This window comes from Scardinius erythrophthalmus (assembly GCF_964197995.2).
Source record: "Scardinius erythrophthalmus genome assembly, chromosome: 17".
In the NCBI taxonomy this organism is placed as follows: Eukaryota; Metazoa; Chordata; class Actinopteri; order Cypriniformes; family Leuciscidae; genus Scardinius; species Scardinius erythrophthalmus.
Window position 1 is genome coordinate 24,973,009 of NC_138237.1, and position 27,963 is coordinate 25,000,971.

At 41.8% G+C, this 27,963-nt stretch overlaps 1 protein-coding gene across 1 annotated transcript; it reads right to left on the minus strand.

The window, feature by feature from the left end:
- Positions 1 to 22,462: 22,462 nt before the first annotated feature.
- Positions 22,463 to 23,401, minus strand: LOC308706100 (olfactory receptor-like protein COR4; the record flags this gene model as incomplete). The annotated part of the gene is made up of 1 exon (XM_081391483.1): positions 22,463 to 23,401. The coding sequence occupies one exon, from the start codon at positions 23,399 to 23,401 to the stop codon at positions 22,463 to 22,465; it is 939 nt and encodes a 312-aa protein (XP_081247609.1).
- Between the last annotated feature and the right edge of the window lie 4,562 nt (positions 23,402 to 27,963).

The window sequence follows — 27,963 nt, forward strand, 5'->3', positions numbered from 1 at the left end:
ACAACAACGATTGTTAAAATCGGGCGCTTTTAATAAAAAGAGATTATGTGCTACACCACTCACTAAGATATAATACGCGCGCGCTGGTATTCAGTGATATGTTTCGTTTTGAATTTGAGGTGGTAGAACGGATTAGTCGTGTGTTAACTTACCGAACTGTTACACCACACAGTCTACGTCGGACGGCTTAAATCCGAACCAAGTCCAAATAATGGATGTTGCACCGATCTTTTACACCAGCTTTCACTTTCAGCCGTGTTTACTTAAGATGACGACGAATGTGATGCGTTGCAGCCGTGTGTTCCTCGCGGCCGCGGGTAGATTGCGTCATCATAGCTTGTGTAGCTTGAGCCAGCTCCCAACCCAACTTGGAGAATAGATTAACGGCGATATTTTTTTTATCGCGCGATAAGAGACTCGCTGCGTTAACGCTGATAACGGCCCACCACTAATATAATTACAATGATTTTTGGCCAATAGTCAACCTAACCACAGGCTCTACTCTTCTGCACAATGGTAATTCCAAAAACTCAGACATACCAGAAAACCTTTTAAATTCTGAAATAATAGAATATTAACCCTCTGGAGTCTGAGCGGTTTTCTGGGCCCTGGAGGTGTTCTGACATGCTCTGACATTTGTGCTTTTTTCAGTTATTTATAAACATGTTAATGGAAAAGGTGTAAATTCACTCTATATAGCACAAACAGGGCTACCAAAATATGTGATCACCATGCATGTATATTTTTTTAATTTTTAAGAGAATAATGTTTATGCGTGGTTATTGAAAAAAAATAAAAATGAAAGTTGCTGAAATAAGACCACAAAACTCAAAATAAATATGTGTCAATAAGACTTTTTACTAATTGATGTTGTTCCTTTGAGTTCTGGCTTCAAAATTATGTGAAAATAGTCTTTTTTTATCGTTCACATAAAACAATACATTGTTTTGTACATTTAAGTTGATGTAAAACAGGTTTTGCTTGGAAAGCCAATATGCGAGGGGGGCGTGAACGAGGAGTGGTTTACACCTGAGAATACAATGTCCCACCCACTCTGCATAATTAGCCATTCATTCAGGTGTGACACTGACTGAGCCACAATGCAAGGACAAAAGATATATTTAGAAGAAGACTTATATTGACCATTTAAGATTTTGCTTACATCTATCTTGTAAATATGTTTTGCTATTTTATTAAAAAGGTTACAATTACAACAATAATTACAATTTCAACAATATTTCAAGTGTACTCTTTATTTGTAAAAAAAAAAAAAATGATTATAGGCCTACATTTTATCTATGTATTCATTAGTTTGAATATAGCCAACATTGGAACAGCTAACATCTTAGTTGATGACTTTATTTTTGACAAAAATTGTATTTTATATATATAGAAATTGCTAAACAAAAGCTTATTTGATGTGGCAGTATATTCTACAGTAAAAACTGTACCCAAATCTAGTCAACAAAATGTTGTCTTTCATATTTCGCCTGACTGTAACGTTGTTTTATGAAATATTAGGGCATATAAATGTTAATTTGCAGTTTAATACGTTGCTTATACAAATAGCCTACATTTTATTTCAACATATTTCAGTCGATTTTTACTCATCTCAGTATAGCAATACAGTTTGCTAAAACATCATCATTCATTCACACACGCGATTTAAATTTAAACTGTCTTTTTGCGAGCTGTGGTAAACAGCGCACATCTCTGCCGTTCATTCATTCATAAACAGAAACCCGATTCTTACAGTATTCCTCAGCTGGCTCCTCGATATACCCGCACTTCTGAGGTACATTTTCCATTATTATTATTCCTCACAGCGCTGCGAGACGGTGTAAACAAGTAATGATCTGAATAAACTTGTGTTTTCTCGAGCTGATATGGGGGCGTTCACAGGTTTGCATCAATCATTTGCGTTTGAATAGCGCGCGCTCTCCGTGGGCGTGTGACATTATTTTTGAATGAGCTGTAATGAGCTCGACTGGAATCGCTCTCTTTTAATACAGATTTCACAAGATGAGAATATTTGTTTTTTATATAAATTACTTCATTTAAAAGAAGAGAATTCAAGCTTCATGCCTGTGTGTCTGTATGCCTGTTTGACTGAGTATTCGCTGAGTTATTGTTCATTTTCGGACGCGTTTCAGAATGGACTTCACTGGCAGAGAGAAGGCAGAACTCGCTTCGTGTTTATTTTTCTTTATTTGGCAAAAAGCACAACACTTTGTTTTTATTGTGAGTATACACAAAAATAATACACATTTAACAGAATCGATTTATGTATGAAACTCCTATGGAAAATCAAAGTCAACAGAGTATTTATGAGTTTCTTTTACACTGATAAAAAAAAAACAAGCTGGTATCGCCGGCGATACCGCCGACCTCAGGGGGTTAAACATTAACAGATATCCCCCTATATTAATATTTAGCAAGACACATTAAATAACACTTATTTTTAACATTTGCTCTCCTTAAACAGTCAAAAGCAAAGCATGCCGGGGACTAAAAATCTGATGTAACTTATTCCGTGAATGTGTGTGTATGTGTGAACATACATTCACATTTATATGGGAACATGTATGTGCAATATATGTACACAATAAAGCTTTGTGAATATTACATATAATGATATATTTATCTTCCTTTATAAATATTGTAATATGTATTACAGTTTTTCTAATTGCTTAAACAAATTTCTTGAAGTTATGCCTCCTTTTCTCAAAACTCTTAACGCAAATCCATAACTTCTCACGTCTTCAATGCTTAGTACATCTAATTCCTCAGAACTAAAGCACTGAAGCATCGGGCTCTCCCCCTGGGTGGAAGAAGCCGCTGGGCGGGCTTCCGACACCGGCAAGAGAGTGCTGGATCCCCCGGGTGAGGGAAGAGAAAGGGATCCCCAAGAATGCGATCCCCAATTTGCGATCCCCAAGAATGCGGAAGCCTCTCACAATGCTGACAGTCAGCCCCCTCGAAGGCTGACATAGCATGCTCCTCTCCCAAACACATCATACAAAGTTTGTGTGTATCCCCACCCGTAATAGCGCGGGCAGGGAGAAGCACACAACTTGTAGATATCTTTCACCATAATGATATTTCTGTCAGGACCACTACTGTCAAATACGATTGACAATTAGCATACAGTTTGGATTGGCTGTATGGTTCCGTTCTGGGAGAGAACTCCCTGCGCATCCATGCAGCCTAGCATGGATAAGTGCAGGGAGAGCAGCAATAACCTTAACAGAACAGGTAACAGAACAGTAAACAGAACATGAACAGGGGTAAACAGAACAGAACCAACATGAAAGTTTGCAAATATATTTAATTCAAGATTTTAAAGTACAACATAATTCGAGAATGCCAAATCCTGACTGGACAAGAGGAGGAGCTGGGGATGGAGGGGGGTAATTAGCTCCTGAGAAACGCGATAGCTGCTGATAATACAGAAGGAGCTTATATATGTATACGGTGATAGGGGTCGTATTCCTATAGGTAGCTAAAAGTTGCAAGCTATTTGAGTCCTCAATCCCAATATATTGGATGCTACTATAGTTAGACTTAGTGCCTATGCTGATGATGTTATGGTCATAATAAGATGTCAAGAATATATTTTTCAACTGAGCAAGTGCCCGGACTGTTTTCAAAAAGCATTTTCAGCAAAGGTATATTGGAATGAGAAGCATTACTTTGTGGTCAGTGGCAGGAAGAAGTTCCACCTCATCTCCCACAACAGTGCCACTGGAATACAGTTTTTTTTAGATTAAAAGTTTTTTTGGAACTCAACACTACATGACAAAGAATTGGAACGGAGTAGTTGAAAATATACTGGTAAGATTAAAGAAATGGGGTTGGAATCAACCACAATTATAATACAGAGGCAGAGTATTAGTGGTAAACAGCCCATACCCCCAGGCAGTTATACTACTGAATAAGAACTGTTCCCTTCTCACTCCCCCTCACACTTAATCCACTCAACACCATCCAACAATTGCAATAACTGTGAACTGGACTTTGCATTGATGCAGCTGTAATAGTGATCCACTGGAGGCAAGTTGTAAATGAGAACTCAAGTGCAGTTTATAATAAACAAAACCAAACATGAAACAAAAACATGGCGTGGCATGAAAACTCAAAACAGGACATGAACATGGACAGGACTCACAACAGTGGTTCACTTTACAGAATACTTGACTTCGACCATGAACCCAGCAGTTGCCCTCCTAAATCTACGCCAGGGAAATCTTCCCCTGGAAACGTATGTGGAGAAATTTTGTGGACTGTGTTGCCAGGTAAAATTTAATGATGTGGCTCTTAAAGACATTTTTCGTTTCGGGGTGAATGATCCGGTGCGGTCCCAATTGTCAGGGTCCCAATTCCCAGTATATTGACTATGCCCTTTTGTTAAGTGGCTCAACTCTTACTGTGGGTTTAACGGATGAGCAACACCACAAACCCACAGTATCCTCTCAGCCTGAACCACTTCACGCCATGTCTGCCAAGTCTGAGTCTCGTCATGCCATGTCTGCCAAGCCTGAGCCACTTCACGTCATACCTTCCAAGCCTGAGCCGCTTCACGTCATGCCTGCCAAGCCTGAGCCTCTTCACGTCATGTCTGCCAAGCCTGAGCCACTTCACGTCATGCCTGCCAAGCCTGAGCCTCTTCGTGTCATGCCTGCCAAGCCTGAGTCTTTTCACGTCATGCCTGCCAAGTCTGAGTCTGTTCACGCCACATCTGCCACCGAGCCAGTGTCTCCGGACAAGATGGCTGCCGCCGAGACAGTGTATCCTGTTACGACCCTGGCTCAAGGGAGGCAACATAGGAGTCACAAACGTCTATTATTCCCAAAATAAGGTTTATTGTAAGCAAAAATGAAACAGACAAAGAATAATAGTGGCTGCTGCTGTCCATGCTACTGCTCCAGGCTGCAGTGTGAGAGAGAGTGTGGGTGGAGCTAGACAGGGCTTTTAAAGGCTGACCAGCAGACCCAGGTAATTAGGGAAATGATGGGAGGAGCTTCCAGGATACCTGCAAAACAGGGCACAGAGTAACTTTGGACATAACACCTCCTTCCATAAGTAGGTTGCTCTAAAGCAACCGCTCAGTTAAAAGTCACACAGAGTAACACAAAACTAAACTGACTCCATATACGACCTAGACAGGGCATCTGCAAACACATTGTCCTTTCCACGGATGTGCTGGATGTCCAAGTTAAATCCCTGCAAAAATAAACTCCATCGCATCAGCCGGGGGTTTGAATTTTTCATCCTACTGAGAAAAACAAGAGGGTTATGGTCTGTATAGTCCACTAGGGTCTGACAAGAAGAGGTATAAACATCAAAATGAACCAGAGCTAGAATAAGGGCCAAGGCCTCTTTCTCTATAGTAGAATAATACTTCTGATGCATGTCAAACTTCTTAGAAAAATAGCATACAGGATGCTCAACTCCCTCTGAATCCTCTTGGAATAAGACACCCCCAACACCAGCATCACTAGCATCAACAGCTAGTTTAAAAGGCCTATCGAAATCAGGGGCAGCAAGAACAGGAGCACTTACTAACAATGCTTTCAAGTTCTCGAATGCACATTGACACAAGCTGGACCAAACAAACGGGACCTTTGGGCTGAGAAGGTTAGTCAAGGGAGCAGCAACGGTAGCAAAGTTCTTACAAAAGCTCCTATAATAGCCTGCCATCCCAAGAAAACGTTTCAGCTCACGCCGAGTCGTTGGCACACCAAAATTCACAATGGCCTCTACTTTAGCACCGATGGGACAAACCTTTCCATGTCCAACAACCTTGCCCAAGTATGTTACTGTGGCCTGTCCAAATTCACATTTGGCAAGGTTCAAAGTCAAATTTGCAACAACCAGCCTATGGAACACCTCTTTCAGCTGGAGTACATGTTGAGACCAGGTAGAGCTGTAAATAACCACATCATCAAGATAAGCCTCACAATCTACTACTCCTTTCAACACCGTATTTACCAGACGCTGAAATGTGGCTGGTGCATTCCGCATCCCAAAAGCCATAACCCGATACTGGCAAAAATCATCTGGTGTTACAAAAGCAGATATTTCACAGGCCCTCTGAGTGAGAGGGACTTGCCAGTAACCCTTTAAGAGGTCCAAATTTGTAACAAATGCTGCAGATCCTACTCTGTCAATACAGTCATCTAATCTTGGAAGAGGGTAGCAATCAGGCTTGGTGACAAAATTGACTTTGCGAAAGTCAGTGCAAAAACGAGGTGTATGATCTGACTTATCCACAAGCAGACATGGGGAACTCCATGAACTAGCACTAGGTTCAGCAATGCCATGCTGCAGCATATAGTCTACTTCCCTACGTAAAAGCTGACGCTTAACAGGGTTGACTCTGTAAGGAGGTTGCTTAATTGGACCAGCAACACCTACATCAATATCATGATGAAGAACATTGGTGCGTGTAGGCACATCAGAGAAAAGGCCAAGATGTTGGTGGATTACTTCCATGATGTCAAAACGATTTGGAGGATCCAGGTAAGAAAGATGGTCATCTAAGCTGGCTATAATTCTTGAATTTAGCAGCCTACCTTGAGACATTTCTGGATTAACAACAACAACGTCCTTCTCCCCTACATGGACTGGAATATTCAATACAGCAACAGCCTTCACATCTACATGCACAGCCTGATTTCTCTCACAATAGGACTTTAACAGGTTAACATGGCATAAACGTGTTTTACGCTTCCGATCTGGGGTCCTAACCAAATAATCACATTCACCAACCGGGCGCTCAACCACATATGGTCCATTATATTGAGCCTGCAAAGCAGATCCCAGAAGGGGCAAAAGGACTAAGACCTTATCACCTGGATTAAACACTCGATGCTTTGCCTTTTTATCATAATACCCCTTCATCCTCCCTTGAGCTCCCTCCAAATTTTGCTTGGCCGGTTCACATGCCTTGTTAAGCTTAGACCGAAAGTTATACACAAAGTCTAAGAGGTTAGTAGAAGGCGGCTGATTTTCCAACCACTTCTCCTTCAAAAGTTTCAGTGGACCCCGCACAGTATGGCCAAACACCAGTTCAGCCGGACTGAAACCAAGGGACTCTTGGGTCACCTCTCTAGCCGCAAAAAGGAGTAAAGGGGTTCCCTCATCCCAATCTCTTTCAAACTCTCTACAGTACGCTCGCAACATCGACTTTAGAGTCTGGTGAAACCTCTCTAGGGCTCCCTGAGACTCTGGATGGTAGGCAGAAGAAAAACAGTGCTGAATAGACAGCTGCTGCAGCACCTGGGAGAACACACGGGACATAAAATTTGACCCCTGATCAGTCTGAACAATTCTTGGAAGACCGAATGTTGTAAAAAACGTAATCATGGCCTTAGAAATTACTGGAGCAGTAATCCTGCGTAAAGGAATAGCTTCAGGAAACCGAGTAGCCGCACACATGATGGTCAGTAAGTACTGGTTACCTGATTTAGTGCGAGGGAGTGGACCAACACAATCAATCAAGATTCGCTCAAAAGGTTCTCCAATAACTGGAATAGGATGTAAAGGCGCAGGGGGAATTTTCTGGTTAGGCTTACCAACAATTTGACACACATGGCAAGTTCTACAGTATTGTGCAACATCAGATTTGACCCCAGGCCAGAAAAAATGCCTCAGCACCCGATCTAAAGTCTTCTTGATGCCCATGTGACCTGCAAGACAATGATCATGAGCCAGTTGCAAGACACCAGAGCGATAAGCCTTAGGAACGACTACCTGAAACACACTACTCCACTCGTCATGGCAAGACATCTTAGGAGAAGTCCACTTTCTCATTAACAAGCCATCATTCATAAAGTACCCACAAGAAACAGCAGTTACTGCATCTTCAGAAACAGCCTCTTCAAAGAGGGAAACCAAAGTTGTATCTTGTCCTTGTTCCACTTTTAACTCTTCACGAGAGGGGAAAACTGTACCAAACCCTAATGTCTCAAAATTTACCATGAAGGTGTCAGACAGCACAATCTCAGAGTCAGAGGTTTTGGCTAGATCTTTTACGGGGTTAGACAGTACAATCTCCGAATCACAAGTTTTGGCTTGGTTTTTCTTTGCCCTAGCACGAGTAGTAACACAAACAGAGAACGTATCTGGAAACTGCTTTTCAAGTTCATCTGGGCTTTTAGATGTTACCGGGAAAGGAACTACCTCCGGAGCAGCAAGCACTCTACCACCAGCCAGGTCGTTGCCTAAAATGAAAGGCACACCTTCAATAGGAATATGAGAACAAAGAGCAACAACAACCTCCCCAGACACCAGAGCGGTTTGAATGTTAAGAGTATGCATGGGTAAGGACATGTAACCGCCACCAAACCCTTGAACAATAGCATTGGAGCCCAATGCAGACTTGTCATTAAACTGAAGAAAATCCTGGAGGATCAAAGACTGAAAAGCTCCAGAATCTCTCCAAATTTTAATAGGTCGCTTGGCTGTAGGATCTGAAGCAAGAGAGACAAAACCATCCATAAGGAAAGACGAAGAGCCAATCAACTCTAACTTTCGAGTTGGATGCTCTCTGATATCTGGAATCACAGCTGTGTTCACAGTTTTAAGTAAGGCTACAGGCTTAACAGAATTATGTTTCTTATTCAAGACAGGACAGTCGGCAATCAGATGACCAAGTTTCTTACAATAGAAGCATGCCTTATCAGAAGCAACATTTCCAGTGGCCGACTTTCTGGCAAAGGGGACAGAAACTGTGGAAATATGCTTCACAGTATTAGCCCTATGAAATACACTGCCACCCTTTTGCTCACCCTGCCCTTTATCAAAATCAAGCTTATGCATCAACATAAACTCATCTGCCAACACCGCAGCTTTACAGATAGTGGTCACTTTTTGTTCATTTAGATATGTACAAACAACATCTGGCAAACAATTTTTAAATTCCTCAAGCAAAACTAATTGATGAAGATCTTCCTTCGTTTCTACTTTCAAGGACTTACACCATCTACCAAAAAGGGTCTCCTTTTCTTTAGCAAACTCAACATACGTTTGTTTGTCAAGCTTACGGAGACTTCTAAAACGTTGGCGGTAAGCCTCAGGAACTAGCTCATAAGCTCTCAATATGGCACCTTTAACAATCTCATAGTCCTTGCTTTCCTCAAGACTTAAAGCCGAGTAAGCTTCCTGTGCTTTTCCCACCAGAACACTCTGCAAAAGTAACGTCCAGGCATGCTCAGGCCACTTTGAAATTGTAGCCACACGTTCAAAATGAGGAAAATACTTTTCAACATCTTTCTCCACAAAAGGGGGAAACAATCGTATATTTCTAACTGCATCAAACCCAGCTGACTCAACTTTAGGAGAGCTCCCCAGAGACGCATGCTTGAATTCCAGGTCTTTAAGAAAACGTTCATGTTCTAAATGCATTTGCTTCTCTCTTAGCTGTCTCTCCTTCTGCTTTTCTTCTAGTTGCCGTTCTTGTAAAGCCAATTCTCTCAACCTCAACTCAACAGCACTCTGTGACATTTGAGGTGGTATATTCTTTTGAGCTGCCAGTGGAGACGTAAACTTGAGGATACCTTGCTCTATTAGGATAGTTTTAATAGACTCCTTAATATTCTCTTTTAAACGTTTCTCACTACTGGCAATCTCAATGTCATAATAACTGGCAAGTTTTAAAAGCTGATCTTTAGTAAGTTGCTCAAGCAACTCTTCTGAAGGTGCACTTACAAAGTCATCAAGTGTTGCCATACTCGATAGCTTTCTTACATCTGAACAAGACTGCACCTGAAGCCTTTACAGAAAGTTTCAACATGAAACCAGTGCGCCCCATACACACCACACAAAGTGTCCAATATTACAAAAGCAGCTAAATCACTAATGCTCTCTCTAGCTAATGGCTATCAAAACCATAATCACAAAAGTAGGACTAGAACCAACCCATCAAACTACTAATGTAGCACAAAACATTGCCCAAACAAATACCACTGGAACTTGCTGGCAATCAACTAAGGCAACAACTAACTCCAGGAGAACTAGCCTACACAAAGTCAAGTCACAGTTACTTGACAAACAAAAGCTGCACAACACACAAAGCTAGGATCATGGACACATTACCACAATGGTACCCTTAAACTAGAGCACCTCTAACTCACCTAACTTATTAAAATCACCCTCTGATGAGCACAGCAAGCAAGCCCCCGAGTGCACTGACAACCCTTAAAGCAAACCCCCTGGTACCTGCCTATCATACACTGAAACCTAAGTATCTTCTGAGACGTGCCGGGCTCGAGGCGTCTTTAAAAGCAAAACTTCAGTGAACCTCAGCCATTTGGCCAAGGACCTGAAATGCTTGCCCCCAACAGAGAAACAGGTCTCCACCCAGAGTTATCTCAAAAATAAAAAAGGCAAAATAACAAATGAGTGCACAGATGGAAGGACAGATTTCTCTGCCCAGCTAGCACACTCCCTAACTAACCAGGGAGATCACCAAGTATTTAAAGTCAACAGCACTCAGACCCTATACTCACCAGATACTCATCAGAAGAAAGAACACAGCAGCCTGCAGCTAGCATCGAACAGCACACCACAAACTAACACCAAATCACACAATCTAGGGGAAAAAACAACAAAAAACTCCTCCGGATACGATAATCCTGGACGAGCGCCCAATATGTTACGACCCTGGCTCAAGGGAGGCAACATAGGAGTCACAAACGTCTATTATTCCCAAAATAAGGTTTATTGTAAGCAAAAATGAAACAGACAAAGAATAATGGTGGCTGCTGCTGTCCATGCTACTGCTTCAGGCTGCAGTGTGAGAGAGAGTGTGGTTGGAGCTAGACAGGGCTTTTAAAGGCTGACCAGCAGACCCAGGTAATTAGGGAAATGATGGGAGGAGCTTCCAGGATACCTGCAAAACAGGGCACAGAGTAACTTTGGACATAACAATCCGGACAAGATGTCTGCCGCCGAGCCAGTGTCTCCGGACAAGATGGCCGCCGCTGAGCCAGTGTCTCCGGACAAGATGGCTGACACCACGTCACCTGAGCCCTCAGCAAAAATGGCCGCTGCCATGCTTGAACCTGAGCCCTCAGCAGAGATGGCCGTCGCCACGCCTGAACCTGAGCCCTCAGCAGAGATGGCCACCGCCACACCTGAACCTGAGCCCTCAGCAGAGATGGCTGCCACTAATCCTGAGCCCTCAGTGACCGCTACACTAACCATTATGGCCACAGCCATATGGTGTGTGTGTGGTCGGTGCACACATTTGAAGTTCACGTCACGCCTGCCGAGCCAGAGGCTGTTCACATCACGCCTGCCGAGCCAGAGGCTGTTCACGTCATGCCTGCCGAGCCAAAGGCTGTTCACGTCACGTCTGCCGAGCCAGAGGCTGCTCACATCATGTCTGCCGGGCCAGAGACTGCTCATGTCACGTCTGCTGAGCCTGAGGCTGCGTTCGAAACCGCATACTCAATGAGTAGGTACTTAATTTCAATAAGTACTTACTTAACGAGCGCTAAAAGAGTAGGTACTTTAAAGCCAGATCTCGTTGAGTATGAATGTGATCCGGACATCTGCCATGTTGACGTTATCATGTGACCTACGACGCGTTATCACACGCGCAACAACTTAAAAGATTTGAATGACACGTTTAATTCATCTATCTGTAAATATCTTGATATTAATTAAACTTGCTCTTTTTGTGGTCTTTTTGAAGAAACTGCTGCCCATTTATTTTGTGAATACATTTAGGGTTGATTTAAGTTCTTATATTTAACCCTTCTAATGTGATCCACCATTTTATCCTTAACAATATTATTCATTTTTATTATGAAATCCCAAAATTGTCATCTCTTGAATATGTTGTTAATTTCTTTATTTTATATCCAAACATTTTCATCCACAAGCAAAAGCTGCTAACTGCTTTATGTTTCCCTTTTCTTGTTGCATTAAACTCTTGTTTCATCCCTCAGGCCTAGGCCTATAAATAACAAAAAAAAATGCATTTTTTTAAATGTATTATAATGAATTATTTAAGAAAATATATATCAAGATATTCAACCTTGTAGGTTATTTTTTCCTGTGTAAAAAATATCATATTATGTATGCCTCATAACATCAGTAACTCGACAGCCCTACCTAGAATGGTTTTCCTCAGCATTTGTAATGTCTGCACAAAGGGCAGCTGTGCGAAGATTTGCCTTTGGAGAAAACTGTTGATTTTATACTCGAAAAATTTAAGTATCATTAATATTAAAAAATAATATTACCCCAGAATGAATTGCATTGCTATCCCACCCCAAAACATACAATAATAACAACAATAAATGCTGACCAATGCTTAATTATATTACTTTAACTGAAAATGATATAATTCAATAAAACAAACAAAATGTAATGTATGTCATATGACATAGATATGCATGATTGAATACACTCTAGATGTGTATATAGTGAACATATCTACATTTTCATTCAAACAATTAAATAAAGCATTAATTAAATAATTATATTTTATTTACTGACAACAATGAGAAATATTAATAAATTAGTAAAAGAATTAATGAAAGTCACCATCACACAATAAACAAATGCACATACAAGTCAACACATGAAACAAAGCTTTATTCAAACTGCAATCATGTATGTAGGCTACAGACCCACATCCTTCTGCCATCTCAACACAGCGGTTCCCATTCTGCAGCTTTATTCTGACGAATCAGCTGACCGCCAGAGGTGAGCCGTGCCTTCGTGTCCGAGGTTGTTGCGTGATGTGTTGTGCTTCACAATCTGAGGCAATAAGGGCAGGTGGAGTGATGGAGGGTCTCGTAAGGGCAGGTGGAGTGATGGAGGGTCTCGTAAGGGCAGGTGGAGTGATGGAGGGGCTCGTAAGGGCATGTGGAGCGATGGAGGGTCTCGTAAGGGCAGGTGGAGCGATGGAGGGGCTCGTAAGGGCAGGTGGACCGATGGAGGGCCTTGTAAGGGCTGGTGGAGTGATGGAGGGTCTCGTAAGGGCTGGTGGATTGATGGAGGGTCTTGTAAGGGCAGGTGGAGTGATGTAAGGTGTAAGGGCACTGCCGGATCCGCCCTGACTTCCTGCACTGCCGGGTCCGCCCACGCCATGCCACGGCCCAGGTCTGCCCACGCCATGCCACGGCCCAGGTCTGCCCACGCCATGCCACGGCCCAGGTCTGCCCACGCCATGCCACGGCCCAGGTCTGCCCACACCATGCCATGTCCCATGTCCTGTCCCCCTGCACGGGCCTGGCCCTCCATCCCTCCCCCAAGACCGCCTCAGCTCCACCACCCTCCTGGAATTTAGTTTTTTGGGGTTTTGTTGGGCGTCGGGAGCCGCCCTTAGAGGGGGGGATCTGTCATGGTTTTGTTTTGGGTTTGTTCACATCATGTTTCCTTGTCTGTCATGTGATCCCTTGTAAGTCATGTGATCCTGCCATGTGTTCCCTTGTCTGATGTGTCATGTTGTCATTGGTTCATTGTTTCATTGTTCACAGGTGTCCCTTGTCTAGTCATTAGTCTGTGTATTTAATCCCTCATGTTTGCTACGTGTCTTTGTCAAGTATAGTTTCCTGTAAACAGTGTTGGGATAGTTACTCAAAAAAAGTAATTAGTTACTAGTTACTAGTTACTTCTGTAAATTGTAATGAGATTACTTTACTAGTTACTGCATTTGAAAAGTAACTTCACTACTTATTACTTTACTTTCCCATTTCTTAATTTACCCTGTAGATACGGACAAACATCATAGTCCTATCATCACTTAGCCTGTCCAAATAGTGTTTATAAATGTAGCCTATACAAAATGGCATGTAAAACCATATGAAAGAATAATATCCATGTCTGCACAAAGAAATATGCCTCACTGTAAAATCCACAAACAACAGGATAAAGGACAAATGTCTGCGGTGGTAGACACATAATCAGGGCTGGACTGGGACAAAAAAAAAAAATCGGCATTTTGGCCATAATAATAATAGCACACTAATAGACATATATTGTAAAACAAATGCACTGAAAAATAAAGGAAACTTTCATAATTAGTTTTGTACTAATTTCTATACTTGAAAGAGATATAAGCACATAATCTTTTATTTTGACGGAAAACATGGTTTACAAACGCGTCTCATTAAATTTATAGTAAATTACGGTAATCGTCAACTATGCAGATGTGGAAATAATGTGTTACTGGGTAATGGGTTCATACACTCATGACATTCCATACACAAAAGATAAATATATTTGAAATATATTTTCAGAGTATAATTTAGAATATATTCAAATATTTCAAAGTGGCCCAATAAATATATTTCACACTTAACATCATATATTTTAGTTGTATTTCAGAATATATTTCAATGTATTTGGAATATATGCCACATATATTTTGACACTTTTGGGGATCCATACAGAAAAAAAGTACATTGAAATATATTCCGAAATATAACAAAAATATATGATGTTAAGTGTGAAATATATTTATTGGGCCAATTTCAAATATTTGCATATATTCCAAAATATACTCTGAAAATATATTTCAAATATATTTATCTTTTGTGTATGGGATAGCCTAAGTGTTTTGAAAGTAACTGTTAGTTCTGCTTACCGCAGGCTCTACACTTTCTCATCTCTGTCCTGATCCTCCTCACTATCCTCATCATCAGCCACAGGAGCTGATGAAGGTCATGCTGCTGCAGAAAACATTTTGACACATTTTACAGCATCTGCTTGAAGGGCCTGTGTCTATTTTTCACGCTATTTCTCTGCACATTCCTTGCGTTTCTTCTCCATCTCTCAGACTATTTTGACAGATACACACTGACACACGTGCACGCTCGATCAAAGCCCAAAGGGGGAGGTGTTTAAAGATGTGATTGGACCAGCCCAGTGTCAATCAAGAAAAGATCCAATGGGCCACGGTGTTTCATGGACCGGTCAGCTATCAGGAAAAAAAAAAACTGACACAGACTTTTTTAACTAATGCATTACACCGGCACGCACTTACTTAACCCAGCGCCACCAATTAAGCAAAACGAATGGGCCGCCGATGTACGAGTTTTATGGTCCGTTAAGAAGAAGAAGAAAAAAGAAGAGTCGACCCAAAAGGCACGTCCGCCCACTGGGAATCTCCCGGTAGTCCCGATGGCCAGTACTTGCTGCCTGGGCATACAAAGTGCATTTCACGCGAATATTTTTGTCCTTTCGAGCAATAAACTGAAAGTGATGTGAATATTGCCACTGGCCGAACCCCCCTGTCTCCGTCTCCATTTCCCGCTCCCCTTCGCACCAGCAGCTACGTCACTCAAATCGATCTCTATGACAACGGTGCACGCGCGCACACACACACATACACAGACATGCACGCAGCACAAACAGATCAGAGCTTTACACGCAGGCAAAAATGGCTTGGGTAACGCAGGAAAGCGCGTTCCTATAGTCTAGTAAAGTAGTGTAGTTACCGATATTTTTAGTGTAATGCGTTACTTTATTTCGTTACCCAAAAAAGTAATATCGTTACTGTAATTCGTTACTTTGTAACTCGTTACCCCCAACACTGCCTGTAAACCACTGTTGTGAGTCCTTTTCATGTTCATATCTTGTTTTGAGTTTTCATGCCACGCCAAGTTTTTGTTTAATATTTGGTTTTGTTTATAATAAACTGCACTTGGGTTCTCATTTACAACTTGCATCCAGTGGATCACTTTACAGCAGCACACAATTATGCACATTTTCTGGTTACTAATGATTCTTTGCCTCACATACTGTTTTTCTTGTTGTTTATTTGTCGCTGTGCCCAGTTTAAAAAATATGCTATTGTTGATCTCTTGCACTCCATGAAATTGCATTGTCGATTGATGCTCTAATGTAATCTCGTTGTATCATTGCAATGACAATAAATTATTATTATTATTATTATTATTATTATTATTAAACAACTAAGCTGCTTTAATGTTGTGGCATCGACTGACTGGTTTAGACCCTCCAACAGGACTTTTACAGCTTTTCCAAAACATTTTGTGAACTTTTTCACTTAAATTTTTATTGGCTTCATCCAGGCATACTAGATTTACCTGTCTTTGCGTAGTCAAGGCCTCATTGATTTAACCTCTAAATGGAAAACTATGATATTACAATCGGCTCAAAAACTGCTTTATAACATCTATCCGCAGCCATGGATTATGTTTGTTTTAGCGATATTATGAGCTATTAGTAAAATGGGACTTGACAGAAAATGATTGCTAATGTCTAATAATGTAATCAAAGGTTTGGGTATGAATGGGTTCTATCAGTCTGTATTAAAGGAGTAGTTCACTTCTGAATGAAAATTTCCTGATAAATTATTCACCCCCATGTCATCTAAGGATTTAGGGGGATTTGCGCTGCGCCACTGGGCTATGTCATCAGTCTAATTAGCAAAGCATTGAAATTAACGCTTTTAGTTAATCTGGTATTTTAAAAGTGGGAGGTTTAGTTGACAGAAAAAATAAATAAATAATAATTTGTACAAGAAATAACTAAACAAATGGGGAGAAGGTCAGAAAGGATGTGAAAAATGTTTTAAGTTAAAATCAACATTTCCTATATTAAACAAGTTTCTTGAGGATTATTTTGTTAATGGGTTAAATCAGTTATTTTTCCCTGAATTATTTGTTACACTGTATAATTGGCAGGATAATGGGGAAATAAGACAACTCTTTTCTTTATGAGAACTTCAACATGTCCTTTTTAGAAAGTAGTAAGTGACATATGTATATAGCATGTGTTAAGTATATAGATTTTGTGAACCTTTTAAAAATAAGACAGATACAAAATGGATGTGTTATCTATTTGTCCCTGACATGCAATCACCTTCATGGTATTTGTTTTATAAAAGTCAATTGTCCATCGCTTTTTTTCTTTTAAAGGTAGGGTAGGTAGGATTTTTGTACAAAACTTTTTTTCAAATTTGTTTAAACTGTCTTTATATACCAATACATAATTAAAATGTAAGTGCTCTGAAAAAGAGAGTATAAAAATCGAGTGACTGTAGACCAGGGGTCGGGAACCTTTTTTGACCAAAGAGCCATTTTTTCATTTTTGGATAATGCATTTTTCCAAAAGAGCCACAGTAGGAAAAAAAATTGCCTATATATATATATATTATTAAAGTTAATATTAAAGACGTGCTTTTTTCAATAAAAAATTCAACCGTAGTAATTATTATTAATATTATTTAATTATTAATATTATTAACAAATATTCAGCAAACAATAAATAAGTTGGAATATGGAATTAATTCTGCAGGGCTTTCACTGTGAGGTTGAGTACCAAGTGATGAGCATACCATTTTGTGTGCGTGTGAGAGAGAATGAATGCACACAGTACTATCTGCTGTGTTTACGTGAATACTCGACTTAGCATTTTGATATATTTCTGTGTTTATTTGGCCGTTTAGGCGCGCAACCGAAGACAAAGGCTGCTTGTCCGTGTTGCGCTCGGAGCGCGCGCACAGTATCCTGTCAGTTCTCTTTCGCGACTTATCGCGCTTTTAATATTTCTTTTCAATATAAAGCACATCCTGTTCTTTTCTTTCTCATTCATTCATGTTTTGTTTTTAATAACTTTAAACAGAATCGTCAACTGAAATCTGCGCGGATTATCAAAAATACGACACATTTATAGGACATAAAGGGTCTCTGCGGCAAAAGTGAAAGTAGCCTACCAGCGGGTGAAATGTCTCTATGCGCAGCAAAGCACCCGTTTCAATAAAATGTTATATTAAAGTTTATAAAGTCTACTTTTACATTTTTGCTGCTGTTCTAGAATGGTTTTCGCCAGCTTGAATCCCAGTGCAGGAGCTGTAGGTTACCACAGAAACGTAAGCGGTTAGTTGATTGCTGTGGTGACTCGTGACACTCGCGAACAGCACTTAACACGCAGTTTTGCCGGTACAACTTTAATATTATTATTATCATAAACTTTTCATTAACTTCAGTAGGCTGTACTACAACAAGGGAATTGTAATTGGTTGCTTTTTCTGCAGAGAGCCGATCTCTGTTGATGTGTTTTAATTGTTTTTCATCGATGGTTTGTTGGTAAAGGGTTAGAGACCTCGCGAGCCACATGATTTTTGCCAAAGAGCCAGATGTGGCTCGCGAGCCATAGGTTCCCGACCTCTGCTGTAGACCGTTTAATCTGCAATAAACACAGCTCATTATTTCCATCCGGGACGAAACAATTGATTGGTTTGGGCGTCTGTCACTCACTCTCGCAACCATGGCTGCACCCCTGTTGCTAGATCTGCCCATATGCGCGCGCACCCGTTTGATTTGAGAGGCGCGGAACCTACGAAGAGTAAAATTATGGCAGAGAAAGAGCATTCAAAATTCAAAGCACCTGCATATTCAGTCAACGAAGGCAAACAAGGCAAAAACTATTTCCTCGGACCCTGGTTGCCCGCACTCTTGAACAACCTCCTCTGCTTCGCCCTCGACCCCGGACCTGTCCTCGAACCGACGAAGCGGTACTTGTCACCGGAGTGTAACGTTAGATAACCGTATATGTTATGAATCTTACACGAAATTCACCATCATCACAGTGTAACTGATGGTAATGGAAAAACGTGCATCAATGCAACCTATTTTTAGCTTTGCCTTATAAATATAGCTCGTTACCTATAGCCTAAATATAGCTCGTTACCGAATCAAACAAAATATATTTTAAACTTTACCAGTATCGATATGCTAGCTTGATAGTGAGTACTAAAAGCCATCTTATTTGTTTATGTTCATAGTGATAATGTTAGGTATTTTATTACATGTGATTCTGACATGATGTCATTGCATGCACTGCGCTCCTTCCTCTCCACTCGTCTCAGGTAATAAATGCGTCTTCCAGCTGAGCCTGAGCGTTTGGCGTCGCACGTTCATGTGTTTTGGGGGTGTGGCTTTGGAAGAAGCCCAGAAGGGAGGGGGTGGAGTGAATGGAAATAATTAGCTGTGTTTACAACAGTCGTGAGAGGTCTACGGACACTCGATTTTTATACTCTCTTTTTCAGAGTACTTACATTTTAATTATGTATTGGTATATAAAGACAGTTTAAACAAATTTGGAATGTTTTTTTTTTTATAAAAATCCTACCTACCCTGCCTTTAAGCATGTTTTTAACTAGATGTACCGCATCGCGGTACAAAATATGACCGCCGCTCAGGCCTGCACTGGCTTTCCACAAAAATAAATGACGTGGAGTAATTTGGCTGTATTGCGTGTTTATGTATATACCTAAAAAAAGTAATAGTATGTGCATGTCTGTCTGTGTGTGTGTGTGTGTGTGTTTGTGTATGTGTGTTTGTGTATGTGTGTGTCTGTGTGTGTGTGTGTGTGTGTGTGTCTGTGCGTGTATGTATGTGTGCGTACATGTGTGCGCGTGTGTGTTTGTGTGTGTGTGTGTCTGTGCATGTGGATTTGTATGTGTGTGTATGGGTGTGTGTCTGTGCGTGTGGATGTCAGTGTGTGTGCATGCTTGCATTTGTTTGTATTCCTGCATGTGTGTGTGTGTGTGTGACAGTATCATCCTAAACCAGCAACCCCTCGCTCAACAGCACCATCTACAGGCCGATGAGTGTACAGTCACTAAATGTGCACATAAATGAATTTATTTTATACCCCCCCCATGGATGAAATTCTACAAAACTTAGCAGAGGATACCCCCAGAGGATGTCAAGTTAATCATACACATGAAATATGGTGCAGTTCTGAACATCTCCACTGAAGATAGGGGCGATTAAAGCAGAATAATATTGCATTTTAATTTTTTATGGGAGGGGCGCAAATCACAAATGAGTGATTATGGGCTAGGTTGATGTGGGCCCTTAAGAGCAACATACCATAAAAATTTCTTCATCCTCGGTGCCACGGTTCAGGTAGTTATTTAGGAAAAACTGCATTTTTTTGGGTTTGGGGGGGGCCCAGCGCGGGGGGGGGGGGAGGAGTGGCCCCCGGGGACCAAACGAAATTTTTCCGTAGAAGTGTAGTGGGGCTACATGCCCACCAAATTTCATGTTCCCCGGTGCTTCGGTGTCCCTGGTATCGTTGATGAAAAATTTACGGGGGCCCCAGCGCGGCGGGGGAAGTGGCCCCCGGGGACCAAACAAAATTTTTTCGTAAAAGTCTAGTAGACCAACATACCATAAAAATTTCTTCATCCTCGGTGCCACGGTTCAGGTAGTTATTTAGGAAAAACTGAATTTTTTTGGTTTTGGGGGGGCCCAGCACGGGGGGGGAGTGGCCCCCAGGGACCAAACGAAATTTTTCCGTAGAAGTCTAGTGGGGCTACATGCCCACCAAATTTCATGTTCCCCGGTGCTTCGGTGTCCCTGGTATCGTTGACGAAAAATTTACGGGGGCCCCAGCGCAGGGGGGGGGGGGGGGGAGTGGCCCCCGGGGACCAAACGAAATTTTTCCGTAAAAGTCTAGTAGACGAACATACCATAAAAATTTCTTCATCCTCGGTGCCACGGTTCAGGTAGTTATTTAGGAAAAACTGCATTTTTTTGGGTTAAGGGGGGCCCAGCGCGGGGGGGGAGTGGCCCCCGGGGACCAAACGAAATTTTTCCGTAGAAGTCTAGTGGGGCTACATGCCCACCAAATTTCATGTTCCCCGGTGTTTCGGTGTCCCTGGTATCGTTGACGAAAAATTTACGGGGGCCCCAGCGCGGGGGGGGAAGTGGCCTCCGGGGACCAAACGAAATTTTTCCGTAAAAGTCTAGTAGACCAACATACCATAAAAATTTCTTCATCCTCGGTGCCACGGTTCAGGTAGTTATTTAGGAAAAACTGCATTTTTTGGGGTTTGGGGGGGCCCAGCGTGGGGGGGGGGAGTGGCCCCCGGGGACCAAACGAAATTTTTCCGTAGAAGTCTAGTGGGGCTACATGCCCACCAAATTTCATGTTCCCCGGTGCTTCGGTGTCCCTGGTATCGTTGCCGAAAAATTTACGGGGGCCCCAGCGCGGGGGGGGAAGTGGCCCCCGGGGACCAAACGAAATTTTTCCGTAAAAGTCTAGTAGACCAACATACCATAAAAATTTCTTCATCCTCGGTGCCACGGTTCAGGTAGTTATTTAGGAAAAACTGCATTTTTTTGGGTTTGGGGGGGCCCAGCGCGGGGGGGGGAGTGGCCCCCGGGGACCAAACGAAATTTTTCCTTAGAAGTCTAGTGGGGCTACATGCCCACCAAATTTCATGTTCCCCGGTGTTTCGGTGTCCCTGGTATCGTTGACGAAAAATTTAAGGGGGCCTCAGCGCGGGGGGGGAAGTGGCCCCCGGGGACCAAACGAATTTTTTCCGTAAAAGTCTAGTAGACCAACATACCATAAAAATTTATTCATCCTCGGTGCCACGGTTCAGGTAGTTATTTAGGAAAAACTGCATTTTTGGGGGTTTGGGGGGGCCCAGCGCGGGGGGGGGGTGGCCCCCGGGGACCAAACGAAATTTTTCCTTAGAAGTCTAGTGGGGCTACATGCCCACCAAATTTCATGTTCCCCGGTGTTTCGGTGTCCCTGGTATCGTTGACGAAAAATTTAAGGGGGCCCCAGCGCGGGGGGGGAAGTGGCCCCCGGGGACCAAACAAAATTTTTCCGTAAAAGTCTAGTAGACCAACATACCATAAAAATTTCTTCATCCTCGGTGCCACGGTTCAGGTAGTTATTTAGGAAAAACTGCATTTTTTGGGGTTTGGGGGGGCCCAGCGCGGGGGGGGAGTGTCCCCCGGGGACCAAACGAAATTTTTCCTTAGAAGTCTAGTGGGGCTACATGCCCACCAAATTTCATGTTCCCCGGTGCTTCGGTGTCCCTGGTATCGTTGACGAAAAATTCAGTAAGGTGACGGAAAAAAAAAAAAAAAAAACTTTGACAATCCCTATATGACCGCTTTCGCTTTAGCGGCGGTCATAATTATTCAGCACAACATTAAGAATTCCTTTGTGTTCTGTGTAAGTATAGTTGCACAGAGGAACTCTTTCTTGTTTAATATTGCGTAATTGCAGAGGTTTTTTAAAACCAAATGAAAAGACAAAAGGATAGTGTGATTCAATTACACAATTCCTGTTTAATCGTTTTAGCCTTTATTAAAACTCAAAACTTTCCCAATGTACACATGGTAACTCTTTTTACCTAATATACTGGATATTTATTTATTTATTTATTTATTTATCTATTTATTTATTTATCAATGCCTCTTCTCTATTACCCAATCCAAGCTTATTGCAACAATAACAAATTATCATTAATCTATTTAGCTGATGCTTATGTGATAACCCTTGTATGTGACATATGATATATTTACCATAAACTCTAATTGTTCTTAGAATTTTCACAAATGCCTACAATACACACAATAAAAGAGTAAAAAAAAATTAATAAAAATTATGATTTTCAAAGATTAGTAGAGTTATTTTATGGACATGAATGAATAAATAAATGAAATCACTTCATATTAACTTTATTTCTAAAAACATTTAAGAGCCGTTGTCTTATTTCCTTGGCTTGTAAACCATATATTATAGGGTTTAAGGCTGGTGGAATAACATGGAACATCAAACTGGATAGTTTCCTAGTTTCAGCATATACAGTGAAACGATGGAGAAAAATCACAACAGATCCAGATACCAGCATGATTATATAAACAGTCAAGTGAGTGCTGCAGGTTTTTATGGCTTTGCTGTTGGTTGCTTTGTTTTTGCGTTTGAAGCAGATCATCGCTATTTTGAGGTATGTTAATGCCACACTACCTATTGATGAGGCATATAAAACCACAGTAAAAGTTAATCCATATACATTATTAATAACTGTACTTTCACAGGACAGTTTAAATAACGAAGCATTGTCACAAGTGTAGTTGAGAATCACAGATCTGCAGTGAGACAGGCGCACACTGAGGCTAATCAGAATTCCCACCAGCACTACTGCAACACCCCAGGCTCCTGCCGAGAGTTTAACCACCATGATATTGCTCATTATAGTTGGGTATCGCAGTGGATTGCATATGGCCACATATCTGTCAATGGCCATGATTATTATCACAGTGTGAGATACTGTACCATACATATGTAAACAATAAGCTTGAATAACACACTCCACATATGTGATGTAGCGCTCAGAGGGGTCTTTTAAGAAATCCCTCAACAATTGTGGCAAAAGAGCAGTTGACCCCAAAACATCGTTCAGTGTCAAGTTGCAGAAAAGAACATACATAGGCTGGTGTAAATTTTTGTCTGCTGTGATCTGAGTCATCATCCCAATGTTACATACCATTATAAATATGTAAACCATCAAAAGAAGTATAAATGAAGGAAAAATTGACTCAGTTGTAACTTGCAGTCCCTCCACCAGTAGCACACTGTATCTGAAAGTCAGGTTGTCCATCTGTAATCTAAACAAAACATACAGGTTAATATGTATACTAAGATATAAAACTATATCTAACAGATAAAACATATAATACAAAATATAACACCTTACAGGAGCATACTCTTCTTTTCTCTGAATAAAGATTCGTTTTCTTGGTCATTTTAAATGTGTGTCAAGTTCTGTGTTGTCATCATAAGAGTGCAAACAATCTTTGCTGTGATTGGTGTATTGCTGGTCCAGAGAGTTTTTGCTGGTCACATAGGAAAAGGCACGATTCTGCTCCAAAACATGTTATATAATATTAGTATGTCACTTAAAACTCATATTCATGTTACAGTTGTTTATTTATGTTTTAAGAATGTTTTGAAATAATTTAGCACAACATTGAGAATTCCTTTGTGATCTGTGTAAATATATTTTCACAGCGGAACTCTTTCTTGTTTAATATTGCTTAATTGCAGAGGTTATTTAAAAACCAAATGAAAAGACAAAAAGGATGGTGTAATTCAATTTTGATGACCTGTTAAATCTTTTTAGCCTTTATTAAAACTCAAAACTTTCCCAATGAACACATGGTAACTCTCATTTACCTAATACAGTGCTATGCATAAGTTTAGACACCCATGCTAAAGTTGACTAAAAAGAGGAATAAAAAATCATCTTTTGGAAATTGAACTTAACTTAATGCCTTAATAAAAAATAAAAAAAAAAGGAAAAATCCAACCTTTAAGGAGACCAATTTTCTTTGTGAATGAATAATGTATCGTAAATAAATAAATGTTCTTCCTTAAAATACAGGGTGCATAAGTCTGGACACCCCTATGTCAAATTCCCATACAGGCAAGCAGATTTTTTATTTTTAAAGGCCAGTTACTTCATGGATCCAGGATACTATGCATCCTGATAAAGTTCCCTTGGCCTTTGGAATTAAAATAGCCCCACATCATCACATAGCCTTCACCATACCTAGAGATTGGCATGGTTTTATTTCAGTTAGCCTAATAGCTGGTTTGATTTGCATTGAGAGATGATCTTATGGAAAGTACTCCATGCCAATCTCTAGGCCCGTCCTTAGTCCGAATCCTGGGGATACAGATTTGGCTAATCCTGCCTGAAGATGAAGGCAGGGGCGGAGCCTACCCCCTATGGATGGACAGGGGCCAAACTGGTGGTGGTGGGTAGGATGGAGGGGAACGTCATTATCATCAACTGTGAACATGAAATGTCTTGGTTACGTATGGTAACCCTCGTTCCCTGAAGGAGGTGTAAGACTGAAAATACTGGTTGAAGCCTGGTCTATGAGACAAAAGGGCCCTGCTGGCTAATTAACATGACCTCCCCCATACAACCTCACTTCCTCTCAGAAACAACTAAGAACTCACACAAGAACATGGTTTAATGTGGATGTTTATCATTGACTTGATTTATGTTATGTTTTTGGTGTCATTTGAAATGTCTCAAAGTGAGTGGTACAGATATCTCATATCCATATAGATAAAATAAAAGGAAATAAGGTTTATAGAAGTTTAGAGAAAACTGGTTCAGAGATAAGACCACCCTCAAATGGCTTCTATCCAACAAAAGGGGGGTGGATAGAAGCCATTTGAGGGTGGTCTCCCCCATTCCCCATGTCACCTGGGCAAAGAGGATAAAGGAAGGTGTTCTCCCTCTCTCTGGGGCTCTTCTTTGCTGGACATGAATTGAATTGGTGGTCTCTCCCTTTCCCCTCTCTCTCTCTCTCTCTCTCTCTCTCTCTCTCTCTCTCTCTCTCTCTCTCTCTATCTCAGGTACAAGCTGGGTAAGATTATTTGGTGTAACCAATGTATAACCATGTTCTAGATCAGGGGTGTCAAACTCAGTTCCTGGAGGGCCACAGCCCTGCAGAGTTTTGTTCCAACCCTGCTTCAACACACACACACACACACCTGCAGTTTTCAAATAAGCCTGAAGGACTTGATTAGCTGATCAGGTGTGTTTAATTAGGGTTGAATCTAAACTCTGCAGGGCTGTGGCCCTTCAGGAACTGAGTTTGACACCCCTGTTCTAGATATTTGAATTGATTGTGGAATTGATCTCTGATATCTGAAATATTAAATTGTTACATGTGATTATTCTAACTGGTTTTGACATTGTTCATTGAATGGTTAAAAGGAATTGTCAAACATTCGCTCACAATTAATGATCCAAAGATATCTTAAAACCTTTTCATTTATGGAGTCAGATGAAATAAAAAGAGAATACATGATTAATGTATTGCAAATTTAACCAACCAATACTTTGCATGAGTGAGGACAGAACACGTGATAACCTTCCCCATGTATTGGCGAACCGGCGTTGGACCAATATATCGGACCTTACAGAGGGAACGGAGACGTTTGACGGAGGAGACCGACAGAAATGGGATCTTTGCAGAGAGACCAATCTACTTCAAGAGAAACTAAACAAGCCAATGCACATTGGCATGCAATAATTTGCAGCGTGGGTATATAATGAGCAGAAGGTGCAACGCATCTTTGGTTTTCGCTGAGGAGCCGAGCCAGAGTCCTGGCCCCACAGCGATAGTACAACAACATGGCGATGGGACGAACGTAACCAAGACGTTCGTTGGAGGAGACCGACAGAAATGGGATCCCTACTAAAACGTTGAGTAACACTTTATTTTGATAATCCGTTCGTTGAGACTATACTAGTTATAAGCCATTCAGTAGCTTGTCAACAGTGCATCAGTTGACATTCAACAACACTCTCAGCCTCCCTGGGAAAGTCTATGCCAGGGTACTGGAGAGGAGAATCCGGCCGATAGTAGAACCTCGGATACAGGAGGAACAGTGTGGTTTTCGTCCCGGTCGTGTAATACTGGACCAGCTCTATACCCTCTACAGGGTGCTGGAGGGCTCATGGGAGTTGCCCAACCAATCCACATGTGCTTTGTGGATTTAGAGAAGGCATTCGACTGTGTCCCTCGCGGCGGCCTGTGGAGGGTGCTCTGGGAGTATGGGGTCCGGGGCCCTTTGCTAAGGGCTATCCGGTCCCTGTACGACCGGAGCAGGAGCTTGGTTCGTATTGCCAGCAGTAAGTCAGACTTGTTCCCGGTGCGTGTTGGACTCCGGCAGGGCTGCCCTTTGTCGCCGGTTCTGTTCATAATTTTTATGGACAAAATTTATAGGCGCAGCCAGGGGCCGGAGGGGGTCAGGTTTGGGGACCACACGATTTCATCTCTGCTCTTTGCGGATGATGTTGTCGTGTTGGCCTCATCAAACCAGGACCTCCAGCATGCACTGGGACGGTTTGCAGCCGAGTGTGAAGCGGCTGGGATGAAAATCAGCACCTCCAAATCCGAGGCCATGGTTCTCAGTCGGAAAAGGGTGGTTTGCCCGCTTCAGGTTGGTGGAGAGTTCCTGCCTCAAGTGGAGGAGTTCAAGTATCTTGGGGTCTTGTTCACGAGTGAGGGAAGGATGGAACGGGAGATTGACAGGCGGATCGGTGCAGCTTCTGCAGTAATGCGGTCCCTGTACCGGTCTGTCGTGGTGAAGAAGGAGCTGAGCCGCAAGGCGAAGCTCTCGATTTACCAGTCAATCTACGTTCCTACTCTCACCTATGGTCATGAGCTGTGGGTCATGACCGAAAGGACAAGATCCCGGATACAAGCGGCCGAAATGAGCTTTCTCCGCAGGGTGGCTGGGCGATCCCTTAGAGATAGGGTGAGAAGCTCGGTCACTCGGGAGGAGCTCAGAGTAGAGCCGCTGCTCCTCCACATCGAGAGGGGTCAGTTGAGGTGGCTCGGACATCTTTTCCGGATGCCTCCTGGACGCCTTCCCGGGAAGGTGTTCCGGGCATGTCCCACCGGGAGGAGACCCCGGGGAAGACCTAGGACACGCTGGAGAGACTATGTCTCCCGGCTGGCCTGGGAACGCCTCGGTGTCCCCCCGCAAGAGCTGGAGGAAGTGTCTGGGGAGAGGGAAGTCTGGGCATCCCTGCTTAGACTGCTGCCCCCGCGACCCGGCCCCGGATAAGCGGTAGAAGATGGATGGATGGATGGATGGATGTTTCATCTGACAAGTAACATACGTTCAACTGACTGCTTATAGACTATAAGGTACAATTCAAGTGTTAATCTACAGATTTTACGAAAAAGTGCCTGTTGACTGTCAATATTATTTTGCAACAGGTTATTAACGAATTGGCGACTAACTTTCAACTGTCAACTAACTTTCTGTAGATTGAGTACCAACAACTCAAGATCAATCTGTCAGTTAAAAGTCAACAGTCATGTCAGCATATGAAGTATATGATACTGTATATCCTACTCAAGGGGTCTCATGTGCATCAAATTAATGATTATTTTAGCTGATTTAAAACTGTTTTTAAAAAATTGTTAACCATTTGTAGATAATCTGTTGATAGTCAACTAAAGATTAGATCTGTTGCTTGTCAACAAATAAATTGTTTATGATCAGTAGACTATTAATAGACATTATCCACTAAGTGTTAGTAGATAAATTTTAGGACTATACACTCAAAAAAATTATTCAAGGCCTTCTTAGGTATGACACATTTAAATTGTGTTCACTTTATTT